Source organism: Amblyomma maculatum, chromosome 11, assembly GCF_055883805.1.
Source record: "Amblyomma maculatum isolate TAMU_Amacu chromosome 11, ASM5588380v1, whole genome shotgun sequence".
Taxonomy (NCBI): domain Eukaryota; kingdom Metazoa; phylum Arthropoda; class Arachnida; order Ixodida; family Ixodidae; genus Amblyomma; species Amblyomma maculatum.
In genome coordinates, this window is record NC_139354.1 from 58,761,626 (window position 1) to 58,788,478 (window position 26,853).

General features: G+C 40.4%; 1 protein-coding gene across 3 annotated transcripts; it reads right to left on the reverse strand.

Moving 5' to 3' along the window:
• Positions 1 to 1,386: 1,386 nt before the first annotated feature.
• Positions 1,387 to 26,853, reverse strand: LOC146173889 (venom metalloproteinase Antarease-like). Of its 3 annotated transcripts, XM_084585063.1 has the most exons (14): positions 26,719 to 26,853; positions 22,298 to 22,461; positions 22,116 to 22,205; positions 21,102 to 21,228; positions 20,985 to 21,035; positions 20,767 to 20,900; positions 19,379 to 19,450; positions 18,406 to 18,548; positions 15,120 to 15,169; positions 13,098 to 13,206; positions 11,932 to 12,099; positions 9,304 to 9,448; positions 3,175 to 3,291; positions 1,388 to 1,743 (listed from the first exon to the last, which is right to left on the reverse strand). In XM_084585063.1, exons 1-14 carry the CDS (start codon positions 26,786 to 26,788, stop codon positions 1,666 to 1,668), a joined length of 1,518 nt encoding a protein of 505 aa, XP_084441189.1. In that variant the 5' UTR covers positions 26,789 to 26,853; the 3' UTR covers positions 1,388 to 1,665. The 3 variants fall into 3 exon arrangements, with proteins under 3 accessions (XP_084441190.1, XP_084441191.1, XP_084441189.1); XM_084585064.1 differs by lacking the exon at positions 19,379 to 19,450 and having other exon boundaries at positions 1,387 to 1,743; XM_084585065.1 differs by lacking the exon at positions 11,932 to 12,099 and having other exon boundaries at positions 1,387 to 1,743.

Genomic DNA, 26,853 nt, shown 5'->3' on the forward strand with positions numbered 1-26,853 from the left:
CATGCTTCCTTGAACCAACATGAGCTGCGGGTCATCCGAGTTGATCTGGCAGCACGTGGTGAACCGACTGAGGGCTACGCCTGCTCTTCGCAGAGACCGCAATGCAGTGCGCACGTCGTAGATGTTGTGACCTTCACAGTCTACCTTAGCCGTGACCTTTCCCTCGGCCCTAAGTTTGCTGTTCCATTCAAAGAATCAAGGCTAGAGCGAGTTTCTTTAGTTCGTGAAGTGTCGCGCCACGCTTCGAAAGAAGCGAGTACCCGCTGTGTCTCGGAACCTGCAGATGTTCTTAATTGTTTGAAAAGCACCGAACCCGGTGTACCCTTCGGAAGTGTGGTTTATTTTGTACGCGATCACTCGCTCCGTCTTCTCCTGGCTGAAACAAAAGGCGGGTTAGTTTCATTGCATAGCCCAGTGATTAAATCCAAATCTATTGAAGCTATCTCTATTGTGTTCTCTAGACATGCAAAGATATCTATAAACAAGTGCAGTGGCTAATCAAATTCGCGATATGCAAGAATTTCAGTGTAAGAAGTTCAAGAATCATAAAGAAGGAATGACAATGGGCATTGCCTGCTTTATACCCTAAAGTAATCGGTGGTTTCTAAGGACAATATATTGGTGCACAAGGAAAGGCAAACTAACAGGGGTAGCAGAATAATAGGTGGGCCGATGAGAAGGAGTGAATCTGCGGGATTATATTTTCAGAAAATGGCGTACCAGAGGTTTCAAAGAGAGCTGTGGAAAAGTTTTTTGCCCTTATTGTGATAGTAAGGATGAAGAAGCGAATGATAGATTGTATAACTGATGCAGACATCTCGATTATGTGCCCAGCCCAGAAGATTAAAACGAGTGGGATCATTTATATAGCCATGGATATTATCTCCCTTGTAGACTATCCTTCATCGCGATGGAAACAAAGGTCCAGGTTTCAGTAACCGCCTAATGCTTCAGCTGGGAATGAAATCCTGCCCTAATATTTGTCCTTTCTTTCGTACTACCTGGCCAACAGTTCTTAAAGCATTTCACTCTCCTTCAACGGGCAGAGGCTGCAAGAAAAGCGTTGCACGAAGCGTATCACACCCTCAGCGGAGAATACGCTAGGGCTGGTGAGATGCGCATTTCGCAATATACTTTTCTAATTTTCTTAAAACCAGCATTCTCAAATCCTTTTAGCTTTATAGCAGCATCTTAATAGTATCTGAGCGCTATGCACAAAAATCTAATCAAGACAATGAGGTGGTCTGAATGTTTTGTGTAAGCGTATAATAAACTGACTAAGGTTAAAAAACACAATACACTATCCTGATGAATGACATCATTAGCATAAATGTGAATAAACTTGCTGATGACGAAGCAATTGCGTCATACCACCAATTTCTTGGAAACGGCAAAGGGTCATTTATTACACATTAGAGGAAAAGAAAATTGTAGCGATTATATATCTTGTTATAACGACAGGCCAAACAGATATGTATATGAAGGGGGTGTAAATGATCTCAATGAACGTTAAATGGACTTTTCGTGCGCTTATCCTCACTTCGCATAAGATGTAGATGCGCTCAGAGTGTACAGATGCAGCGACCATACAGAGATGATGCCTCCCGTATTTACTGTTCTTACTTTTATTATTGTCACGAAATGTCTTTTTTTCAGTAGTTCAGTTTAACTAAATATTGATGGGGGAACAGCTTCATTGTCATACTTTCGTTTCTTCTTCATGCATATACCATTGATGCACACCTGAAAAAAAAGAAACAGTAGGTGAGTGAATTATATATTTCACTCATCTACATTATTTTTACTTTGGACGCGCTATCTGCCACAAAATGAAGGCTATATAATCTAGTGATCATACTCAGCACAGCCATGTTTCACATCACTGCAATTTCTCTCATGAAATCCTACCAGTATATTGTTAAGCAAGCATGTTGCGTGCAACCTTCCCGTGCTGTCAACGGCATGTATGACACCGCGAAAAAGATTCGAAATATTATCTGGTACCTGGAATTTGTCAACTAGCACTGTCATAATATTGAACACTGGCCTAAAACCGCTGTCTCAACAAAATTGCCGCAACAGTGATCAATCCTCCCCCTTTGCATAGGTATAAACCTTAATTACAGAAAAGCACAAATGACGGTTCAGCGCGGATGCCGATTACGGTAACCAATCTCTTATTACAACGCACAAATTACCAAATACAATATATTTTGTTTCAATTTGCTACTCCAAGTTGCTTTCTGCGACTAATACCGCTAATGTGAGATATCATATTTCATGAAAAAAAGAAAGTCTGCATTGCTAATTCAGATTTATTTGATTACGCATTCCTTTATATCGAGATTCGTAGAGACTACAACCAATAAAAGTACGCCCATTGAAGCTCCCACCTATCGATTGTGGTTGGCTAACGACGAAGTTCCAGTCGCAATATTTGCCTCTACTCCAAGCCTTGCCCCCTGTTTACATCAAAAATAGCAATGCCTTGCACGTCTGTTCTTATACGTCCCTGTATAAAACAATGGCCGAAAACATGATCATTTTGAATATGCCTCTGACGTAACAATGTTCTTATGCTATGAGCAATATTGCCTAAATTAGTTTGACTGAATTCGCAATTAAACGTAATGTTTAAGGATCAAATGTGGTGGGCCCTACATATTTTATCCTAAGAGGCGGTATATTCAAATTACTATTAAGAAACAACTTCGGCGCAGACAGGAGACAGAAAAATATTGTTCAGCCACTTGCAGCGGTTGTGCAAACCTCTGGTATTAGTAGGCTTTTTTCAAGTTATTTGTTCTCATTTTTTTATTTCATGATTCCACGGGGGGCAGAGGCGTTGGATCAAATAACACGGTTGCCTTAAATATATAGGATGTATTGACCACAGGAATGAGAAAATGGATCTAGCGTGCATTCAATTTTACTTTTATGTAATGTGTAAGTTATTAAGCTAGCAACACTGAAGTTAAAAGCCATATTTTCAACATAGTCACAGATAGGATCTTTTGCGAAGATTTTACTGGATGAGGGGAGAGAGCGGGTAAATATACGTTGCTTTTCACATGCTCGCCTTTTAAATATTGGAAAATCTATTTTTAACACCTGCAGTCTTATAAAAAAAACTGCGTTACTCCCAACAACTAGTAGAAAAGTGGTTACACTCACGTATCTCTTGCCGTCTTTACAGGGTGTCCCATCACAAAGATTAAGAGTTTTCACATCTGAAACACCATCTCCAGTTGTGATCGCACACCTAATTCGGCAGCCTTTCACCCCGTAGTTCTGTTGGAAAAAGAAATGGCGGATTACATTTCAACCAGCATCACCAACGCAAAGATGAGAAAAATTTAACTGCGGTGCACGCAGAACGAAAAGCGCCTTGCCTGCCATTATCAGCAGTATAAGGAGACGTAGCAGAACGATAATAAGGCAAATGTTTTTTACAGTGCATTAACACATGTTTTCAATCTTCCACTATACCACTGCCGGCCGAGCGAAACGTAGTGTGAATCTTAAACTCCTTTTGTACACTGCTGTTGTTGGTACTCTGCCGGGAATACCAGGCTTGATCAACAGTGTCGTGACGCCGTGCGAAATTGCAACTTATGAAATTTCAGATAATTTGCCAATGTAATGTCGCACTAAGGCTCAAACTTATTTATGACATCAGTCAATGTGATGCAATTTCATAGAAGAAAAATGGTTAGTTGGAAGGTAAATGAACTTTCTATTCTCAAGTTTAGAGTAAGAAAAGCTGTTCCAAGGTCATTGAGCTATGTTTATTAGATGTAAGATTTTAGCCTGTCACGGTGGCGTGCTCGTTAGGTGGCTCGATTGCTGCATACAAATATATCCAAGAGTGAGGGAGTGAATCCTGATCACGGCAGGCTCTTTTCGATGGAGGTGAAAAGTAAATCGCCCGTGGGCTGTGCGATATGAGTCCAAGTGAAAGAACGCCAGGTGGTTGCAATTTCCGTAGCCCTCCACTACTTCGTCTCTCATACAGGCTTAAATGCTTTCGGACGTGAAACATCGAAAAATTGAACGAATAGCCAGTCTGTCTAAATTATAAAAATAAAGAAATAAAAAACAGTGAATACGAAGACAGAGAACAACGTCTATGTATGTGCCGGAGTATTCAATCTACCCTCAAACCGCTGAATGCTTGGCAAACTGCTGCGGCGTGCCTTTAATGCAAAACCTCTTTTTGTTCCGAATTGCGGCAGTTTTTTCTTTCAAGATGTGTCCTCTACACACCTTAATGGCTTAGCCATGATTAAACGCTGAAACCTAGACGAAACGCATAAAATCATCAATTAAAGTAAAAATTTTTTTAGCGTGTAGAGGGACGCAACTTGGTGGTCGATGTAGAGTGCTGGCTTCGCATAATTGAACACAAATTATATTTAACGAACATTTCAGGCAGATTATATGCCTTTATGGTGGCGTAGAATGGAAGGTCTTGTGCTGAGAGAGAGAGAAATAGAATAGAAAGACAGAAAGGTTAAGTAGGCGATGCCCAGCAGGCTACCCTTGATGTGGGTGGGAAACAAAGGAAGGAAAAGAAAAGAAAGAGCGCAAAGGAAAGCGGTCTGTCACAAGACAAGAGTCCATAGTAAAAGGGGAGCAGATGTACACTTAATGTCTAGAACTAAATCCTGAGTCCTTTAAAAACTTACGGGGCGCCTTTACTGCTCCTAAATAAAGGTACTTGAAATTGCGAGCACCAGCAAACATGCAAACATGCAATGCAGCGGGGTGTGTGTACTACCGACGTAAGGTGCCGTGACTCTCAAAGTTGTCAGACTACAAGGTCATTTATTCGGCTTAAGTTCGTAAGCGTCATCACACACAGTCGTCTTCAAAAGTGAATAATAGACAGCTATATTGAAAAAGAGTAATTTGTTGGAATACAAAACAAAACAGGAGATCTTTATTGATAGCCCATGAAATTTGAAAAAATTACAATTAGTCTTCATGTACCAAAAAAGATTGTGTGGAGTATAAACTGAACTTTTTTGCCAATATTTATCTCCTTTCCTTGAGAAGAGGTGTAAAATGTGCTTTTCTCAAATAAATACGGTCGCAAAAATATTTGTCCTAGTTTTACGATGAAGGGCATTTTTTCCTAAGAGTGGAGATCAGGATATTCATCAAAAGGGACGCAGGCGAGCCTCTGAATATGTCCTCAATATCAACAAAGAAATGAAGCACGCGATTCTACCTGCTTATCACGGTGCTAGACATTTTACAGTACTAATAGTAAAGTTCATGAATATATATGGTCGGCATCACTATGTAGATCTCCCAAAGACTAGGATTAGTCACAGGTAAAGCCGTTGCAAAATCTCTGGGAACCAGGCGCCAATATGCTGTCTTCTGAGATGCCAAGTTTCACATTGCCTCGCCATTATTTACAATTGCAGTGGCAGTATTTTCAAATGTTGTGAGGAGGTCAACTATAACCAATAATATTGAATACATGTTTGACTTTCACTAGCCACATTATCTAGCGAGCGAGGGGTAGAATACAAACATAAAAACAGCCATGTCAAGTATTTTTTTTTTTTAGCGATGTCCCTATCAATTGCAGAAGTTCATTTATATACCACTGCTAACACTAAAATAATACAAATAGTTGCCAACCAATACCAAAGAACTTGAATTATCATCTCTAAGGTTCTGGAGGGACATATCGGATATGCTAAGCGCAATGCTCTGGGCTGTGCGTAAGCTAAATGTATTTTATATATTAATGCGCATCGACAAAGCTCTGAATAGCGGTTATTTTGCGTTCCATCTTCTTCGGAGAGCGACCACCGTGCACAGAATTGGATTTTGCGTCGTTTCGGTCAGCCGCTAAACGCCAAACGAGCTACGCCACCACACCGATTTCTTCAAGAAGTTGCTGATATTTTTTCAATTACATAAAGAAAACAACGTTTATGAAATGTTATAAAATTTATGTTACTAATGAACAATGATATGACATTTTCTTTGTGCCAAGTCAACAATTACTTTTTTTACACAGGCAGGCGCAAGACGACCAAATAATCTTTTAAATTGTGTACCCGACTACTTTTTATTACTTTGGAAAAATGAAAGCATTACTTTATCAGCATAACACAGAAACAGAGGCGCTTCTCCAAGCACAGTTAACAATGTACGCAAATAATTTCTTTCCCTATAACATACTATTTTTGAATTAGCAAAGGAGCTGTCTAAATACCAGAGCCATCGTCCGGGCGTTCATCTGAGCCGCTGAAAAGAGGAAAGTAATTTGCCATACAATATACCTTCTCCCATTTTTCTTGGTCGTCTAGATATGTGCGCTTTTTTTATGTGCCGAAGTGTCGAATGCTTGGGAGCTTTCAAGAGCGCGACACCGAATTACGTGTATTCCTAATAATTCAGTTGTATACCAAATAAAGCATATAGATAGATAGATAGATAGATAGATAGATAGATAGATAGATAGATAGATAGATAGATAGATAGATAGATAGATAGATAGATAGATAGATAGATAGATAGATAGATAGATAGATAGATAGATAGATAGATAGATAGATAGATAGATAGATAGATAGATAGATAGATAGATAGATAGATAGATAGATAGATAGATAGATAGATAGATAGATAGATAGATAGATAGATAGATAGATAGATAGATAGATAGATAGATAGATAGATAGATAGATAGATAGATAGATAGATAGATAGATAGATAGATAGATAGATAGATAGATAGATAGATAGATAGATAGATAGATAGATAGATAGATAGATAGATAGATAGATAGATAGATAGATAGATAGATAGATAGATAGATAGATAGATAGATAGATAGATAGATAGATAGATAGATAGATAGATAGATAGATAGATAGATAGATAGATAGATAGATAGATAGATAGATAGATAGATAGATAGATAGATAGATAGATAGATAGATAGATAGATAGATAGATAGATAGATAGATAGATAGATAGATAGATAGATAGATAGATAGATAGATAGATAGATAGATAGATAGATAGATAGATAGATAGATAGATAGATAGATAGATAGATAGATAGATAGATAGATAGATAGATAGATAGATAGATAGATAGATAGATAGATAGATAGATAGATAGATAGATAGATAGATAGATAGATAGATAGATAGATAGATAGATAGATAGATAGATAGATAGATAGATAGATAGATAGATAGATAGATAGATAGATAGATAGATAGATAGATAGATAGATAGATAGATAGATAGATAGATAGATAGATAGATAGATAGATAGATAGATAGATAGATAGATAGATAGATAGATAGATAGATAGATAGATAGATAGATAGATAGATAGATAGATAGATAGATAGATAGATAGATAGATAGATAGATAGATAGATAGATAGATAGATAGATAGATAGATAGATAGATAGATAGATAGATAGATAGATAGATAGATAGATAGATAGATAGATAGATAGATAGATAGGAAAGGTGGACAGGTTGGCCAAAATGACTAAAATGAAGGCATATGAAAAAATATACAGGCAGGACATATTTCAGAGAATAGTAATTATGACCATGGATATCTAATTATTACAAAATGCAACGCCAGTTTCGAAAATATTCATTGAGAAACCTACCCACTACATATTTCGTATATAGAAACCGGTTTTGTGATGCCAGCCTCCTGATACGAACTACAGTAGTAATCAGACTACCCAGCTGAGGATATATTAAGCACGACCCGATATTTACCATTGGAAAAGAAGAGGCTGTTAGTCGGTGCTGACAGTTGTTCAGCCCAAGTTAGACATAATGCTAGCTCCTGAAGACCTAACAGGTAGCGAGCTTTATATGTCCGTACAGATGTCTACAGCATAAAGTACACTGTCAGGTCACTAAAAAAAATACGTTTTTCAATCACTTGCAAAGCCGTGCAGCAGATTAGTAGCACTACGTCAGTGCAGCTCTATTTTTCCTAATGCAAGACACGAGCAGCTGTAACTCCTATCCTCTCTTGACGGCGAGATTGTTCTCTCGGTAGCAGACATGCCATTCATGCGCCTCGTGATGAAATAAGAAAGGTTCTTGAATAAAACAGAGAAAAGTTGTCATAATAACAGTGCCCGAAGCACTACAATACTGCAGATTAAAAATCGTCTATTTTAAGTAATATTGTTACGTGGAAACTCTATAGATTTACAGTATATTTACAAGCCTTAACTGGCATAGCAGGGCGGAGCAACACAAAACCAGTCCCACTTCTTCGTCATCACCTTGTTCCTTCCGCGAGGTAAGACTTGGTCGTCGTCATCGCGTAACAATATCAAGCATACTGTTGTATCCGAACTATAGCCGGCGATCTCTGTGTGCTACATGTTGAAATATTAAATGTTTAAATGTTACAATTGGTTAAAATGTGTCGCGCGGGCCATCTATTACTGAAGACTATATATAGTTTCTATTTTTCAGAAACGTTTATATGAGCCATAACCTACGGCTTCTAGCGCTCGTAGAAGCAAAAAAGTCATGGCCTGATTGGTCTGCGACACTCTGCCATGCTATATCACATAGCAAAATAATTTTCAATATACCATAAGCTTCTACATGCTGGCATTTAATGCTCGCCGCACTCACATAAATTGCTTTTCACGACTTGGATTTCTGAGCACATGTGCAAGCCCTGGGTGAATAAAAATAAGTCAATAAATGCGCCAGTGCATAAATGAAGAACTAACGCCAGTGGCGGCGCTGCGCTGTTCATTTCGAAAACAACGCCGAAGGCTCCAAAAGAAAATAAATGACAACATTAAAGCTTATTGCTTGATATTTCTGCACGTTCTTTTTCTCTTTTTAGCAATAAAACCGCCTAACTTTAAAAGCATTATTATTATACTTTGTTTTCTGCTACTACCGCTTCTTGCGCTTACATTTGTAGTCGAGGAAGAGCACCTAGCACAACTTAATATGTACATTCACTATTGTATTCTGCATTTCGACAATCCAAAGCTAATATTTCATCCGAAATCTGCCCTTCCAAGCTATGGAAGGAAGAGTGGCCTATCTAAGAAAAGTATTTTAGTTTTGGTCTAAATTTGGCTCTGCGGACTATACACAGTGTGTGGACCATAATCTCTGAAATACGGTAATGATAAAAAATTGGAGGACCATTATGACCAAGCTGTTATCTCGGAATTAGTAAATAGTGGAAATAGACGGGAGCAAAAAGAAAAAAATAGCGTTTCTTGTACGTTTCTTGAGCGAGAGCAGTCACCTCCATATAAAGCGCATCCCGCGCCGTTGGAAACGCATTGCGGCATTGCGCTGTTCTGTCAACTTTTTCTCCGGGTAGGTAAGTGTACTTCTTGACCGATTTGTTTTCCACATTCTTTTTGTGCAGGCAGGCACCACTTCGAGACCTGGAAGATTGTTATCCAGTAAAGACAGTGCTGTTTGAATCCGAAACCGTTCTTTTGAGGAAAGCAGCTTCCTAGACCAAACCAGTAGTTCGCTTCCTTTGTGGGTGAAGGGCCAAATCAATATTTTTTATCCTAGTGCTCTCGTGTTATTTACACAAAATACCTCAACAACAAACTAGCGGTATTTGTTTAAGTGCATTGATGAGAAAGTATACTATCACGTGCTTCAGGGAGTCAAAGGAAAGAAGAAGAGGCTGAAGCGAAGTAGAAGAAACAAGCTACAGTGTTGTGTGCTGGTGTTTCCTGCGGACTCGCAGCGCTTTAACTACAAATAAACACCCCCGTTACGTACTGAGTACGTAACAATATGAAAATGCAATTGGCTAAAGCTTTATATTGAGGCAGGAACACCCGCTCATTGGAACAAAAAGCATCAAGAACAACGTGTTTTTTATGCTATTAAAAAAACAAAACATTAACACCTTGGTTAGGAAAACGTTTCGCCATCATATTTATTTTTTCGGCAGTTCGCCCTTCAAATGAGCAATCCTATCATTTCTCACTTTCTCACACACTGCTGGTTAGCTGACCATGTGCTGGGGATGAATATTTCTGTGTCATTAGTCTTTCCTTCAAATCACAAAATTTGATGCAATTTCTATAATTTTAAATGTATCGTCATTGACTTTGTGAGGGTTACATTCTTTATTATTATCCCATGTATGACTCTACGAATATTACAATGGCCATATTCACCTACCTGAGTACCCTCTATTCTAGACAACAGGCCTGGTGATATTCCTCTCCCTACATATAGGTCTCCTATGCCCTAAAAATGCCTAATCTTAACAGCTCTCCTTATATTCTGCGGCCCTCAACTAGTTGCACTTTCCTTGGAATACAGTCAAATACCATTTATGAAACTTGGTTACTTTGCCTTTACTGCAGTGCATTCAGTGCCAATGATCAATTCATGATGTTGCTTTCAATAGTGACGTGATCACTGTCTGTAAGTTTTCTTGCCAGCTCTACTGCCTTCCTCCAATTAAACCTAAATTCTCGTTGAGCTTCCATACCTAATTTTGGTGTTCTGAATTTGGTTTAAATATATTTTTGACCTCCGCGTTCCTGCCCTAGATCAGTGCCACTAAGGAGTGTTGCATATACAGTATGCTGTTGAAAGCGATGATCATATTTTGATTTGATCCTATCTTGCTTGGGCAAAGCAAAGTAAGTCCTAAAACTGCTTTAAAGCACTTTTTTTTTCTGGAAGTTGTTTACCAACACATTTCGCACATGTAAAATTATAACGACGAATGTACATGCAGATCTCAGCATGAGCCGTGAAGTTTTTCTTGCATTTTATTGTCAGCGGCATTCCCATTTGCTTGTATTACATTTTAAAGACCTTCGCGCAACCAATAGAAGAAGGAAACATTAAGAATGGCACCGCATCCTAAAAGTGGTTCCTTCTCATTAAAATATTTTTAGCAAGTAAATAAAAATATTTTATAAATTCTTCAATTTTAGATAGGTGGGGTTGTGTAGGATCAGGATATTATGATAGGTAATCACAAAATTTCTGCACTCTTTAAAATGATTCGTCTTTGCCTGCGGCCTTTCATATAAATGAACGCATTGTCTGCATATCAATTGTAGGCAAGAAAAACTGGAATTATGCTCGATTTTGACCCGACATCATAATGCCTCTTTGCTATCGTCACAAAAGCAATCTTCCTAACTTTGTTATTTACGACATTATATTAATAGAAATGCACCCATAATAAAACATAATAAAACATAAAAAATCAAAAGCATATAGACATAATTACGTCGGAAACATCACATATGAGTTGCTCACTAGAACACACCTGTTTTCGCTTTACAATCTCGTGACGCGACCACTTTTACCCATTACATACTAAAAGGTGAGTCGCTAATTGAAAGGTATACAACGACCTACATACGGTGAGGTAAATTTTAGGAAAATGATAATGAGTCAAAACCATAAACATTCATCGCGGGAATTGTACGTCGCCTTTTGAATGACCAGAGACGCCCTACATGCCGTTTTATTTTTACTGAAAATAAGCGAGCATGTGCATTCACATTATTCAACAGGCCGGTCACATGGACGAGTCCATGACTTATCTGTGTACCCAAAATTATCCTAAAATCGTGTGCCTTATTTTATGATGCCGTAAATTCTTCCTCCTCTTGAATATGCCACATAAAAATATGCAAAGAAAAACAAATTTCTCTTGAGTATATGGCTAATGACAAGTGCCTCAGCCTTGTTCAGAAAGGCGAAATATTTAAATGTCTCTACGAGCACTAATAGCTTTCTTTTCTTGATTGCCATATTATATACGCTATGAAACACAAGGGGGCACGCTGCTCTGTCTGCCTTGCTTACGATGCATAATAACACTCGGCTCTGTAGCAACGTGAGCATAAGGTATTCCAGTGGCACCTAACCTTACCTGGCTTTTTCCCTGATTTGCCTTACGCAGCATTCAGAAAACTTGTAGGTGTTACTATTCTTCCTTATGTAGCTCATGAGGAATCCCTGTCGAAAGGGGCACTCCTCTGAACCGGGAACCCCTTCGTTTTCCCAAGGGGAACGTTCCCCGTCGTGTAAACATCCAAGGCTGAAAGAAATTGTTGCCAAAATATTAGAGCTCGATATAGGACACAACATTCAAGATCACTAAATTGTGCTCACACTGCATGTATGTCAAGAGATAAAGCTGTTCTCTCCAGCTACGGCCTGTTTGCAAATAACGTAGAGAACTTCTAGGGCAGTGAGATGTGTAGTCGTTTCGGCCGGAGTACGGCCGAAACGTCGGAATAAAGTTTACTGTTTTTCTGCCGTATGTCATCTTCTTAACGTTTATGCCCTACCGGACCCATTCAAGCTTCAACGCCATCCCTATATATATATATATATATATATATATATATATATATATATATATATATATATATATATATATATATATATATATATATATATATATATATATATATATATATATATATATATATATATATATATATATATATATATATATATATATATATATATATATCTAAGCAGATAAATGAAGGGGAAATGAGGGTACTCGTTATAATACATGAAGGAAAAAAGCCGACAGTCAGCGAGGCCAAGGAAAGCATTGGGGATTGTACTTTGTCGTCTTTTTTTTAATTTTTACTTCAAAATCACGTAAATTAGTAATGTAATGTGTTTAGTGGAAAGATAAATAAACACAAAGTAGAAAGAAAGACAACGTGCCGGTGGTGGGAACCGAACCCACGACCTCCGAATAACGCGTCCGGTGCTCTTCCAACTGAGCTACATCGGCCGCTGTCCCCCCTGCTACTTTCTTGGGTATTAATATTGTCTGTATACGAACCTTGAGAGTGTTGGAAGGGCACCGGACGCGTTATATATATATATATATATTTAAGACATAACATGAAGTTATTTGTAATATTTAAACATACCGGTTGAGATGCCGAAATGTTTTACTATTATATAAAACATGAAACATGCAATTCCACGAATGTATTCTTTTAGAGGAGCTCAGACTGCTTTTAAACATTTTTTCTTGCTGAGTTCATGGATGAAGATAAAAGCACTCACACGTGTCCAATCTCATGAGCCATTACATGCACTCCTAGAAAGGTCTTTGGTTTGTCTTCCCCGATTCCTACTTTGAGGTCTGTGCAGGCAGTGCGAATGTACGCATAACCTGAAGAAGAAATCTAACTTTATGAACTCAATAAATATTATCGATCATATAGAACCAAAATCTATTGACCATGGTGCAAGGCATTGGAATGATTTTAATGGCGTCAAATGTTTTACAGAAGCATAAGTGACTGCAGTTACGAAATTCGCCTTATGACTGTGTAGCCTCATTCAGATATCACTCGTGAAAACCTTCGGCCAGTAGGGTTCGAACCGAGGCCGAAGCATCGAGGTCAGTTTCGCTGGCCCCGACGTTAGGCCGTTTTCCCGTTTCGGAAGCCGGATCCTCCCCATGCGTTTCTGCCAGTCTTCCCCGCCACGCTACGAGCGGTACAAATTCGACCTTTACTGAAAGCATTCCATGACACGGCCTGATTAGGCTACCTTTATCTTGCAAAATGCGAAATCAATAGGCCAATGCTTAGGTAAGGTGCCAATACGCGGCAAAGACATACTAAGCGCTTCAAAATAGTGCTGAAAAATTGCTAAAGCTCATTTTTTCATGTATATCTGTGTTTTGTCACATTGAATCGTAGCTGAGGATTTGATGGCCAGTCTGTGTTTCATCTTGGCGAAGCACATACAGTGCTGGTTTGGGAATCCAGCCTCAATGCACACTGCTTAAATGAAGATGGTATTGCTTACAACTTTATTCTCAGCCGGCCGTTACTGCGGTTGCAACTGCAAGTTCGTTTTGAATCCTAACACCAATGTTTTCTAGGCTCCATAGAGATCTTTAACCGCTCAAAACGAGCTTTTTCAAATTTTATCACCCATGGTGAAAACTGCGTGATAAGATATTTTTACATGTAAGCATAAAGAAATGAAAAGTCGGGTGCTTTAATATGACATGCACAAAATAGCCAAAACCAACTGACATAAAGAAAACCATAGGCAACGCTTTTATTGCCAATGTGCAGTAATAATATGTGTATGCATTTGACTAGAGATTAGAAAAAAAAGCAAACATATGACATCAATCGGATCCGAACACGCAGGCTCTCAATATCGAGTCCGATCCTGTACCGCTTAGAGTTAGGGAGAACGTAGCTTGATGTGCCACTTTCCCAATATTTATACTGCGTTTAAGCTATCCTGGAGAGTGTTCGCCAGCATTAACGCGAGTGTCACGTTAAAGGTTAACGGTGGGAGGGTTGGATCAGTGCAAAACACTATTTGAGGCCCTCGTTAAGCCTAAGTGAAAGATATGCACGGTTTTAAAATCGGGATCTTCCTTCTTGTCACACAGATAAGAGTGAGGCCGAAGGCAACTGACAAAAAGGAATGTCCCAGGTGATGACATGTTGCAAGAGACATAAGGTGAAAAATGGGACGTTTGATAAAGTAACGCATATACGTGCACATGATGCGCGATAAGAAAGAGAACAGATATGAAGAGAGAGAGAGATAAGAAGGAAATCGAATGGCACTAACAAAAATGAATGCTCGAAGTGATGTCAATATCGTTATAACGGATCGAACTTAAATAATCTGATTTTTGACGTAGTAATTTATATACGCGCACGAGATGCCGGTCTGATAGTCGTAAAGACTCGCTGGGTCGATATTTTCGCCAAGCGGGCCTTTTTGATTGCGCACATCACTGCTGCTAACATCCTATGTTGCCACTTCCGATACCTCGCTCGCTCATCTGCAGGAGAACAAATAGCTATCCATGCAGCTCAAATATTTCCAAAGTCGACTATCTGCATGATGGCTGGAGTCTGTCATTGTGCTCGTACACTGTATCTGAAAATTCAGTATATATCGGGGTTTTGTTAAAACCAGGTTGGCGTTTTAGGGTTGCTTTCTCAGCGTGAAAGAGTATGAATTGAAAGCTAGGACATCATCGACTAATGTACAGTGATTATAAATACTCACGCAGCAGAAGATAAATGTGTTAATGAGACCTACCAGCATTGCCATTGTTTATTTGTCCCTGCTTTATTGTTGCCATGTCGTGTCTGAAATTGCGAAATAAAAGTCAAACTCAGAAACCTCGAAGATAATTGAACTGTACACACATTCACGCATCATCATCAGCACCATCAGCCGGACTGTACCCACTGCAGGTCGAATGCTTCTCCCATAGTCCTCCAACTAACTACGTGTTCTGCTACTGCACTACCTGATTCCTGCGAACTTCTTAACCTCATCCGCCCACCTAATTTTCTGTGCCGCACTCTGCTACGCATTCCTTCCCTCGAACTCCAATTTGTTTCCCTAGACGACCATCGGGACCATTCCCTCTTTGCACTTCATGGCGGGCCCTGCAAATGTTTTTCTTGATTTCATTAGAATGCCATTAAATCGAGTTATATCTCGGACCCACTTTGCACGCTTCCTATCGTTAACTAGTCGACATGTAATTACATTATAGTGCTAACTGTAAGCGAAGACGTCAGATACGCGTTTCAGTTCAATAGTAGACTTGGGCGGCAACCTGATGGAAATGTATTTTTAAAACGCCAGTCCGTAACAAACGTGGACAAGATTACACAAATAAAGTTTGTAGAAGGCCTGTCCTCTACGTCGTTTTGTTCACCTTTGTTGAAGCGTAGTCTTTTTGGAGTAGTCTGCCACAACAGAAGCATCCGGAAGAAATAATTTTGGCAGTCAGTTGTAAATGCGAAATTATCTTTTGTACCAAAGCACAAAAAAGAAGAGTTTACAGTAGCGGCCCCAATGATGAGGAACGTTTTGCAAACTTTCTACTCTCCAATTACTTGTTTTCTACTATCAAGTTACTAGAGAAAATGATTTACATAGCTTTAAATAATTTAGGCTAATATAGGCTTGAAATTTCTCAGATAAATTACGCTTGCTTTGCGAACTATACTGGGAGCGATGATAGCTAGCTTCTCTTCACAAAGGTTTGGTTCATTGTTTGTGGGGTTTAACGTCCCAAATCGACTCAGGCTATGAGAGACGCCGTAGTGGAGGACTCCGGAGATTTCGACCACCTGGGGTTCTTTAACGAGCACTGACATCTCACAGCACACGGGCACCTTGCTTTTTGCCTCCATCGAAGAGCGGCCGCCGAAGCCGGGATTTGATCCCGCGTCCTTGGGAACAGTATTCGAGCGCTGTAACCACTTCGCCAACCCGGCGGGGCTCTCTTCACAAAGAGTACAAAAATTAGGAATGCATGCAACCTGAGACAACATCGATGTGTATGTCAAAGATTTTTACAACAATAGTGCGATGTTTCCGTACGTGTGACAACTATTTGGGCAAGTGTTTGCGATTCCTGTTGCTCATCGCGGTCGCCGCTGGCGTTCCCATTCAGCTCGCCTGATGTTGAACTCAGAGCTGTGCCTTGATTGTCCTTAACATTGCCTTACGAGAACGATGCTTGAACAATGTGACAGGCACGATTTTCTGACAACTCGGCTGAACTCACCATCTGCTCATTGGTTCAAGTGCTCAACCAATTGATCCACGAAGCCTTTGTTCTAACTCACTTGCTGCGACCGCTCTTGAATGGAATAAAACTCAAGGCACACGTTCATTGTGCAGTGTCCGGGCCAATAAAGGACCCCGGGGAATTCGAATTTCGGGACGACAGTACTACGGCGCTCCGCAAACCTTACACTGCTTTGGAACCCCACAAGCCAAACTGAAAGAAACTGAGACATCTCCGCCTGAGGCGTTTTTGTTTCAGCATCGGCCAATAATGAGTAGACAAGCACATTGCTGTGAACCACAGGCAGCACATTCTGACCATTCTAGCATAGATTATTGAGAGCTGCCTCTGGTAACACTGGCCTGACAGCTTAAAAAATGTCCTTAAACGCCGTTTCGTATCCTCTCTCCTTGGCGCCTTTCATATGGCACCCTTTTTCCTTCTCCCTTAGGGTCATTTCTTTCCTCCTACCTTTCTCACTTTCTGAGTGGGAACTTAAGAAGAAAGGCCAGTACTGGGAAAAATGTTAAAGACGTTGAGGAGGGCTAACCCGAACATTGCAAAATTAGAAAATAAAAGTTATCAAAATTACAAGCTTCAGCAAAATATAGAACATACTTAGGAAGGCTGGTCTAGTCGGCACACGCTGGCAGTTTTTTTATATGGCCCTCAATATTTTCATCTCTGTGGTGATGAATAAATGAAATGATTAACAAATTGTAACATAAAATACATACAATAATTAGATAAAACAGATTTTGAATAATTGTACAAAGAAACTGTTGCACAGAATGGTTTCTTATGATAATATATACAACGCAACTGAATAATATACGCCGTTTTCAAACAGTGTCGCAGCTCCTACACTTTCTAGTGTTATTGATGTGTAATTCCGTTCTCCCAACGGTAGGGTCCCGCCACTTAGGGTCCCGCCACAGGCGTTCTGTCAGCGAGTTAAACAGAGATATCGGCTCAGAAGTGCCTCTGAATGCAGCCTTAAGGAAGCACACCCTCAGGGAATGTGTTACTAATTTATTTGACTCTTGTGAATTAAAAAAACAATGACCTAAGAAATGGATTCGAGCTCATGTTATCGACGTTAAAATATCTACCGTTAAACCATTGCGCAGCATAAACTTGGGAATTGGCAGGCATTATTTGCGCTCCTATTCTTATAAACGATACTAATCCAATTTGTCGCCAGGAGCTCTGCTTGACGGACCCTACGGTTGAAAAAATCTATGCATGCATTATTGCTAGTGTTCTAATTCTTCCATGTTCAGTTCAGTCGTTCAGTCGTGTCCGACTCTTCGTGACCCTATGGACCATGTCACGCCACGCTTTCCGGTCTCTCACTATCTCCCTAACATCACATAACTTCATCTTCAGTGCCTCGAGGATGCCATCTCACCATCGCGTTCGCTGCCTACCCCTTCAACCCACTCCAGTATTTCCTGCCAAGAAACCCCTATGGCCAGTCACAATTCTTCCATGTAAAGCGCCCTCAACCTTTTCGAATAATGCTCAGCGGTATTTTCATTCCTGTTGTGCTACGAAGACCTAAGTACGCGTACGTTGAAGAAAAAGTCGCTCATTCCGTGCTATCCATTTGCTCACGTGAACCTCTAGCCTACAGAACTGGTTTCTCTACCAGCCATTCATTCCGGATTGATGCATGCTCCTGCAACCTATACACTGCAAAAATCTCGCAACGACTCCAAATTTGATGCTTTAATCAGACACTTATTCCTATTCCTCCGCGACTTCAAATGTTTCTACTTATAAGGAACTCACGCTGTCAAGAGGTCGATGATGTCAAATTTCTTGTATAGTTTCGGGTTTCCCAAGGTGTAGTTATAGAATGAAGCAAGGGATCCTTGAGAGTGGATGTATCTTGGATCAAGTCTCAGCCGGCGCAAAAAGGTTTCTCTTTCAGGCTGAAATATTTAATTCAGTAGTTATGTTTATTCATTTTATATGAGAATGAAGTGAATACGGAAGCCTTACGTTGGAGGCAGGGCAATAGACGTTACCGAAAAATATACAATAGAGTGCTGAGTGTAATTAGATTTTAAGGCATTAATAATCTAGAAAACGTTCGTTCGCTAATGACGCTTCTTCTTTAATGTTAGATAAAGTGCATGAATATGCTATGAGTGAAGGCACGAACATCTCGATATGATACACTGGATTGTCCTTAATGTTTTATGCACAGTTTGGAAATGCTAAAACGACTCTAGGACTTTTCACTTTTTACTTAATTTTCGCCTGGGCATATGGAAGGTATGGAAGAACTAGATTTATTAGAGAGATGCGAGCGGATGCTCTTGCCCTTCATTGACCATCATATGGCTGAGGATCATGTATATTAAGCGGATATGGCCGCGGCTTTGACAGCTAACTAGGATGCAGCGCCATATTCTGAAGGCTCATTATGTAGGGTAACATCATATTTTTTTTCTTTGTGTGCCTTTCTGTTATACGCGACTTAAAGGCTGCATGGTTACTCGATACTACGTCTCCAGTCAACGTGCTGGTTTCCATCCGAAGTCCATCCGTTATGTGTACGGTCTGCGTTATTTTCAAGATTCGAATAAGTCCATTCAGACTCTGAGCCTCTATTCTGTTTTAAAGATGTAAACAACTTGATCTAGCGGGATTGTGCGTTTCGCGGATATGATTTCGATGTGGCCAATAGTGAGGATAGAATGCTGGGACTTAATGCAAAGTAGTAACGTTAATTAATCCCACAAGAATCCAATCTTACCGTAGTAACTTCTAAACCAACAAGTACATGCTTCACTTTTGGACTTGTTACGCTCAAGTATCGGAGGTTGATCTGAAAGGAAGCAAATCTTTTTTCTTATATGAACACTTCGAGCATACAAAAAACACAAGAATAATTATTTCTTACGGGCCATCTCCTTCACACAAAAATCAGCTACAGCAGAGGCAATTGAAGATTTTATGAACACTAAGAATATTGTCACGAGATGACGAAAATACCATAGACAAGAAAGCAGACTGGCGTAGCACATCAATTAATACTTAATCAGGCTGTCTACTGTCCGAAAAGAAACATAAAACCCTCGCGCCTTCGGTACATTTAAATATTCCCTGTTCTGAATGCATAACTCTCGCTGCTTTTGGTTCCGCTAAGTTTATTCTTGTAAAAGAACTGCAGCTAAGGCGCTCGAAGAGCCTGATAGCGCTAACAATTAAAAATGTAGTTTATCATCACCAAACATGTTTGTACGCAACTAAAAACAGTTTTTTCTTTTCATTTATTTAAGCCACTTGCAGGTGGTCCTTTTTTACAACTGAACCAAATTTTTACCAATTATTTAAGGCATATGGCAGTGATCTTGACTATATCTGTGCAAACACGACGATGAAGTGGCCGAAAATTAGTCACATTGTCACAACACCTCTTCTTTCACTATTACGCTTTTATACGTTCATTTCAATTCATGTGATATGCAATGTTGTCTTCATATTTTTAGCTCATATGTGGAAGGTAAATAATTGCACATCGTTTTATTTATCCCTGTCGTGTCTACTTTGGTTGCACTCTGCTCCTTTCTTCTGATTCCTATTTCTTCCCCTCATCTTAATTGAACTGTCAACTGTTTTTCTTATTGTAGTTGATTTTATTATAACGCATTTTCTTTTGCTACTTTTCCTTAACAACTCGAAACCGCCAAGGTCGGATGTAACGAAGGAAACAGTCGCACTTCCACTGTTTACTTGACAGTAATGGCTACCGCCGTAAGTGGAAATATAAAAACCCGCACGAAAGTTTCAGCTTAAAAAAGTGGCAGAGCTTCGCTCCATGTATTTCGTTATTTATTTATTTATTGAATACTCTAAGTGCCCACAAACCACAGTTCCGTCAGAACAGTGGTGCACTGAAATAATTTTTCATTAACAGCACAAGTTAAACTGATTCAAGCCGATTATCGTGCGCAATTTTGATTCCATCGAAAGGGCCTGGTTACATCGCTTAGGGCACGCTCAGGAGCTGCCCAGTTGAAGGTATTTCATGGCCAGATATGTAATGTCAACGTTTCATAACATCTTCCTTTGTTCTTCTTTTCAAAACAGTGAAGATGCTTTTTTCATATCAGTAATTAAGGGTAATAAGGTTTTACTTACCGCATTGACCATAATGGAGACGTATTTAATTATTTTTCTCGTACTTGAGAAACTTCGGGCGAACAATGAGTCCACTACAACAAAAAGCTCTGGATATATTTTGTCCGATGAGCGTTCGCTAATGTTCATGGTTTCTGAAAGGTGGGCATCAAGAAAAAACTGAAGGGGGATGTTGAGAATATTTTTCACCGCAGCGAAGAACAGCCTGCGTTACGCACCATTCTCTGAATCCGAGACCTGTATTTCTTTGACCTTGTTCTCAGGAACACCTGGGAATTTTGGCAAAACATATAGTTTCTCACAAAAATAACATCTGCGTGAACAAACGTACTTACTGTAATCGTTATCATCTTTTGTCAGGTCCCCTTCAATATGAAATAGACGATGAGGTATTCTTCCATGGGAATCACGCTCTTGTGTTAAGAGAGGCTCAACTCTTAGTTTAGGCCCGACTACTCCTTCCTGCACGAATAGTGTGAGACGGAATGAAAAAAAAAATTGAAAGTGGCGGCATTGTTACAAAACCGCAGCAAAACAAATAACTCCTTTTAATCGTCTATAGTTTTTCCGGTACATATACCCTCCCTCTATCGTGCACCCTCCCTTTCCCCCTAGCCCCACCTTTATATCATCCGCGAAGAGGTGTGTCTTGTGTTATATTTTCATAATAGGAGCAAGAAATGAGGAAACAGGAAATTTTAAAACAGAAATCGACTTATTCATTCAATTTTTCTGTCAGCAAAAAGTGCCCAGAAATATATTTTTTGTTTTGGTGCGGAATGGATTATCTCGTATTTATGATTTTAAATTATGGCTCCAAATTTCAAAACGTATTGCTATGAACATCAACCGTAATCAAGTTAAACGACAGAAAACTTTGCTTTGTGGTGATAAGATATTACGAACGTTGTAGAGAGATTCAAAATAATGCCCATGAATACAGACAAAACCATTATTAGTCCTTTACTGGAATCATATGCGCCAGCTCATATTTAAAAGAAAGCTAAGTTAAAGGATTGGCTGAATCATATCACACGTGTTCAATACCACAAGTTTCTCTGAAAAATATGTTATCCATGCGTGCAAGTGTACATCTTTAGTGTCACTTTTGCGCAGATATTTGTTTCAACTTCCAATAAAAGTGCAAACTTTTCGCTTTCCAGAACTACAGTTTCCGGCCAGGAACAGAACACTGCAAGAATGTAACCGTGAGAATGCGTTTTTTGCGAAACTTTTAAAAACGAGTTTGAAATAAAATGTCGTCTACTTTTGTTCGCCTGAAAAATATTTGAAGTGCAAATCACATCGAAATAGAAACGAAAGAGGAAAATTCTTTTTATTTTAATTACCACAGTAACACCATCATTGGTGTTTATAGAAACTGATGCCATAGAATCTGGATCATGGAACAGGTCTTCTTCCAAATCTGCACCAGTCATCTGTATTAGGAAAACAAAAGATAAAAGAATATTTCCCTCCAAAGTGGTTTTACATGCAGAAATGATAGAAAATAGAGGTACTTCTCACGCACATAGGTGTGCATTGGTATGCCGTCAGTGTAGGTGCGCACAAGAAACTGACTTTTCAGAACCGAGCTCTTTTGAAGTTTAAGTGTGATGGAATATGTTAGCCTGAGCACGTTGATGCCACCTTCAGCACGGCTGTGGAACAACTCCGGAAAAACGAGCAGTCCTTCTGCAATGAGCCAATAATGCGTTCACAATACTTTTTTCTGTGCTAAAAAGGAAATGTCACAGAGAAGTGTTACAACAATACAACATCGCCTAAAGGAGGGGGGGGGGGATAAATCAAATAATTTTTAGCTTCAGATTGCCACGTCTTGTGCGGATTCTTTTCAGCGTAGATGCGTAGTTTCTGCCTGCCCCACATATTTCACATATTCATTGGCGTACAGTCATGAGTTATCCAGATTATTTCAATGACTACCGAGCAGTGACTTCAAAACTTGCTTTACGCTCTTACAACTTTGCATTCGTGTCACAGACAGTGCGTCCTTGTCGAAATCTAAGCCTCCTATTTTCAAAAAGAGTCTCTCCCACCCATATTAAAAAGACAACAAAGCTGGGTCCTCGTGATATCCCACAATTCACTGAACACTCAGTGCCTGACCATGTTTGCTGCCGACTGGAATATGGCAGATCAATGCTTGTGACTCTCCGTTTACGAGAGGCAAACCTACCTAGGCTTGGAAAAGATTTTTTAGTCAGTTGTATATCCAATGTGTGCATAAATTCCGGCTTAGGAAGCATGTGAAGATGAAATGATTATAAATATGAGTGAATATGTGTAAGTCTCGCTACACCATGTTTTGAACATGTGCTCATTTGACACTGGGGCTCAGCGGTTGTCATTGGAGGCCATTGAGTGACGCTACGAATTATATCTATAGGGGCTGCCTCTGGTTTTGTTTGAATATACTAATATTAATCAGATTGTTTGACTGCTGACATCAAGTATAAGTTACGGCAGCCAGGCAAAGTTCTACACTTGATATTGAAAAATATGAAACATGGAAATTTTTGCGTTCACATAGAAAATATTTTAGAATAGAATGTTGTAATATTGGTGAACAGCAACCGGAGAAAATAACAGCGATAAGAAATTCACCTTTGAACATAAGCTTTTAGTGAACATTTTTTTTTCGCTCTCTTCTTGCTGTGGCCGCCGCTAAGCATTGTTGGGAAGCTAGTGTGGCAAGTGGACAAAAGCTAGTGCATCCCTGCACGTGCAGAACGTGTTGCGTAACGTCTATGCTGACAACAATACAGCTCGTTTTTGCTATTTTTCTTAACAACCCGAATACAATGCGCTCGCAAATATGTTGTTTCATCTTTTTCGCCAGTAGATAGCGGCGATGCCTTGGGCTATGAATGAAACGCAATATTTTATAGCGTATGCAAAACTGTGAATTTGTACAGAATTGCAAACTACAAAATACAAATGTAGATAAATTGCTTTAAGAATGCGCCAAAGTACGGAATCGGATATTTATTCTTTTGCATCGTTGTGACTGTAGGTAGCAAAAGCGGCTCCTTTCGTACTTAACACCCATTCAGCACTGGTGTTCTATCTTAATACCAAGTCACTAAACATAACTAGTGGAACTGCGAGCTACAAAGTTTTACTGCGCGGTTAATGGTCCATAAAGGCAAAAATAACACATACAAAACAATCTTAAGTCAAAATAAAAAATCCACGGCCGAAATGGTTAAACGCGATTAAATATGTTTGCCAAGCCGAGACACGCATGCAGATATCGCACGCACTGCTCAAGGCGAGGTTTCTCAGGAGTGGATCCGATGTAGTCACGCATAATACCGGCAGCAGCTTTCTTACAACTAGGAACTGAGAATGCACTGATTGTGAATTAAGAGATAGTTATTTGAGAAAAAATCAGGCTAGTATTTCTTAGCGACCAGGTTGCTGCGTCGACGAGAAAATGCAAAAAAGCTGGGCGACTAATTGGAGAGCGAGAGAAACAACTTTATTTGCCCCAGATGTCGTGAATTAGTGCAGGTGGTCCTGTGTGGCCCCCAGGTGGTAGCGACACACTGGGCACACGAAATAAGTGCAAGTTATGCGTTCTTGTTTGGCTTGGTAAGAAGTTGGTGCCAGCTTTCCGCAGAGGGAGCTGGCAGGAGGGCCCTTGGGGGCTGGTTATTTTTGCCTCCCCAGAGGATGTGCGCCTGACTGGCGGGTTCTCCTTGGTTGCAATTTGGACATGCGGGGTCGCATTCCCCGTGAGTAATTAGTGATAGCCTGGAGTGGCTAAGAATTGAGTGCGTCTGTAATTTGCGGAGCAGGGTGGCTAGTGCTCGGTCGAGGTCGGAATGGGGAGGCGGGAAAAGGCGTCGCGTCTCTTTGTGAAAATTGATAATTTCAGCAAAAATCTGGGGGCTTCAGCGAGTGCGTCTGGATGCGTGAGATCGACTGCCCGGTTTGTTAATCCTCGGGCAAGTTGGTCGGCCCCATCGTTTACAGAGTTGCCGCGTGGGCGGGTACCCAGACTAGGTTAATTTTGAGGTCAGGAGTGCAGCCGCGCAGGATGCGTGCAGCAGGAAGGCAGATGTAGCCTGCCGAGAAATTTAGAATTGCTCTTTTTGAGTCACTGAGGACTGTACGCGTACGCGGGTCAGCGATGGCCAGTGCTATCGCTGTTTCTTCCGCTGCGGTGGGGGAGGAGGGGCGCACAGGATAGATTGCGGTGTGGTAGCACAGGCCACTTAGATTGTTGCATCTTGCCTTGCGTGCACGGGTTACGTGTTCGTCGGTATGGTAGGTGTCATCGAGTGCTCTGGCTTTGTGCTGACTGCGCGCGTCGTGTCGCCCAGGGAGCATGTTTTTTGGTAGCGGTTTGACAACGAGGCGGCTGTGTAGACATGTCGGGAGGGGGGGGGGGGGTGGGGCTGTGGGATGGGGTTCGCCTATTGAGTTGACGTTTACTCGGTCCAAGATGAGACGGCCATGATTTGTCCTGGAGAGGCGATGAATTTGGGCTGTCTTGAGTGCCTCTATAAGTTCGGAAAGAGTTTTGTAAAGGCACAGTTGGAGGAGGTGTGTGCTAACGTATTTTGGCAAACCTAGGGAAGCCTTGTACACCGACCGGATGATGCTGTTAACTGCTTCCTCATATTTTCGCCGAAGGTGATAGTAAGGATAAGAGTATAGTATCCTGCTAACGAAGAATGCCTGTGTTAGCCGGCAGAGGTCATCCTCCATCATGCCTCTACGACGTGTGGAGATGCGGCGGATAAGGCCGATTATTTGGTGAGCTGTGGTGCGGAGGCGTTGTATTGCTTCCAAGTTCTGTGTATTGTTCTGTATTAGCCTGCTCAGGACACGACTAATTGGAAGTGCTACTTCAGTGAAATCTGCTGTCGTCGCAAAAATTAGGAGTCAGTACCGGTATAGTTTCGCGAAAAGCGCACTCTGCGGGAGATAGCTATCAACTGACATCGTATCATTCTGTGCACGCATGCAAGTGTTTCAAGCTAACCATGCTCTATCATCGTGTGGGCATCATGGTACAGGCTTTGTCAAAAGTCTAGAGACTCGGGGGGTTCTGCTTCTGAGCCGTGTGGGGGCGCTTATTTAGCATTAGTGGAGATCCTTCCTATTGGGAAGGGTAGGGCTAGAAATCTTACCGTGAACAGATTCGCAACACAGGAAATGCATTACAAGCCGCACGAAGTGGCTCAGAAGCAGACTCTACACTTCTGACAAAGACTATACATGCTCATAACACACGACTGCCGAATGTATCGCCCGGAATGCAAGACACATTTATAAAAACGCGAAAAACAACAGAAGAGCAATGTAACCTCTTTCGCCGAGGCGTTTCTCAGCGCTGGAGGAGCACTGCCTCGAACAGGTTGAGGAACGAGAAAGAGGGCAGTGCATTAATAAGACTGAACTCTTTATAGACTCATAAAAGGTAATGTTGAAAAGCTTTCTTCCCTTCCTGCTTTCGCGCATGACTTCTAACGGATGCCGTCAATTAAAAATTTCTTTGCAGTCTATGTTTAGACGTCATTTAAGAAATTCACTGTGTACCTGATTAAGCGGGAGTGAACGAGGCAGTACGTTCATAAAGTTTATGGTTTATATTAAAATCACCTAAGTACAGTACTCTATATGCAATGGACTAATAGTACGTTTAGGTGCAGAATCTACCCGTCTGACGAATGTTTTTTTTCCTGACCACAGCATCCCGCTAACGAAATAAAGCATCCCTTATGTATTCTCTCTCACTTGTAATTATTAGCATGGTCGGTGAAATGTTTTATGCGTGCAGTGGAATACGTTCCTTTGAAACAACACTTTGGTGAACAAAAGTTCATAGAGAATTTACTGCTAACGATTCTAATTTAACTCCATTGCCGTCCATTTATCTATATTCTGACTTTCCTTTTGACTGTAAAGAAAACGTACCTTTCGGGAGTTCAGAGGCTGTAATCAGAATGGGTGACAAGATAACTGTAAGGATATATGCAAATAACATTTCCGCCGTTGATTATTCTTCGCCAGGGCGCGCTTCCTTGGCCCTGCTACGTCTTTACAGCAATA

What these genes read in the sequence shown, in the direction of transcription:
- LOC146173889 (XM_084585063.1), bottom strand. Translation starts at nt 26,788, where the DNA reads ATGTTATTTGCATATATCCTTACAGTTATCTTGTCACCCATTCTGATT. An exon ending in AATAAACAATGGCAATGCTG is followed by an intron (nt 13,207 to 15,119) that starts GTAGGTCTCATT and finishes TTTCTTCTTCAG; the next exon opens with GTTATGCGTACATTCGCACT. An exon ending in GTAAAGACGGCAAGAGATAC is followed by an intron (nt 1,744 to 3,174) that starts GTGAGTGTAACC and finishes CTTTTTTTTCAG; the next exon opens with GTGTGCATCAATGGTATATG.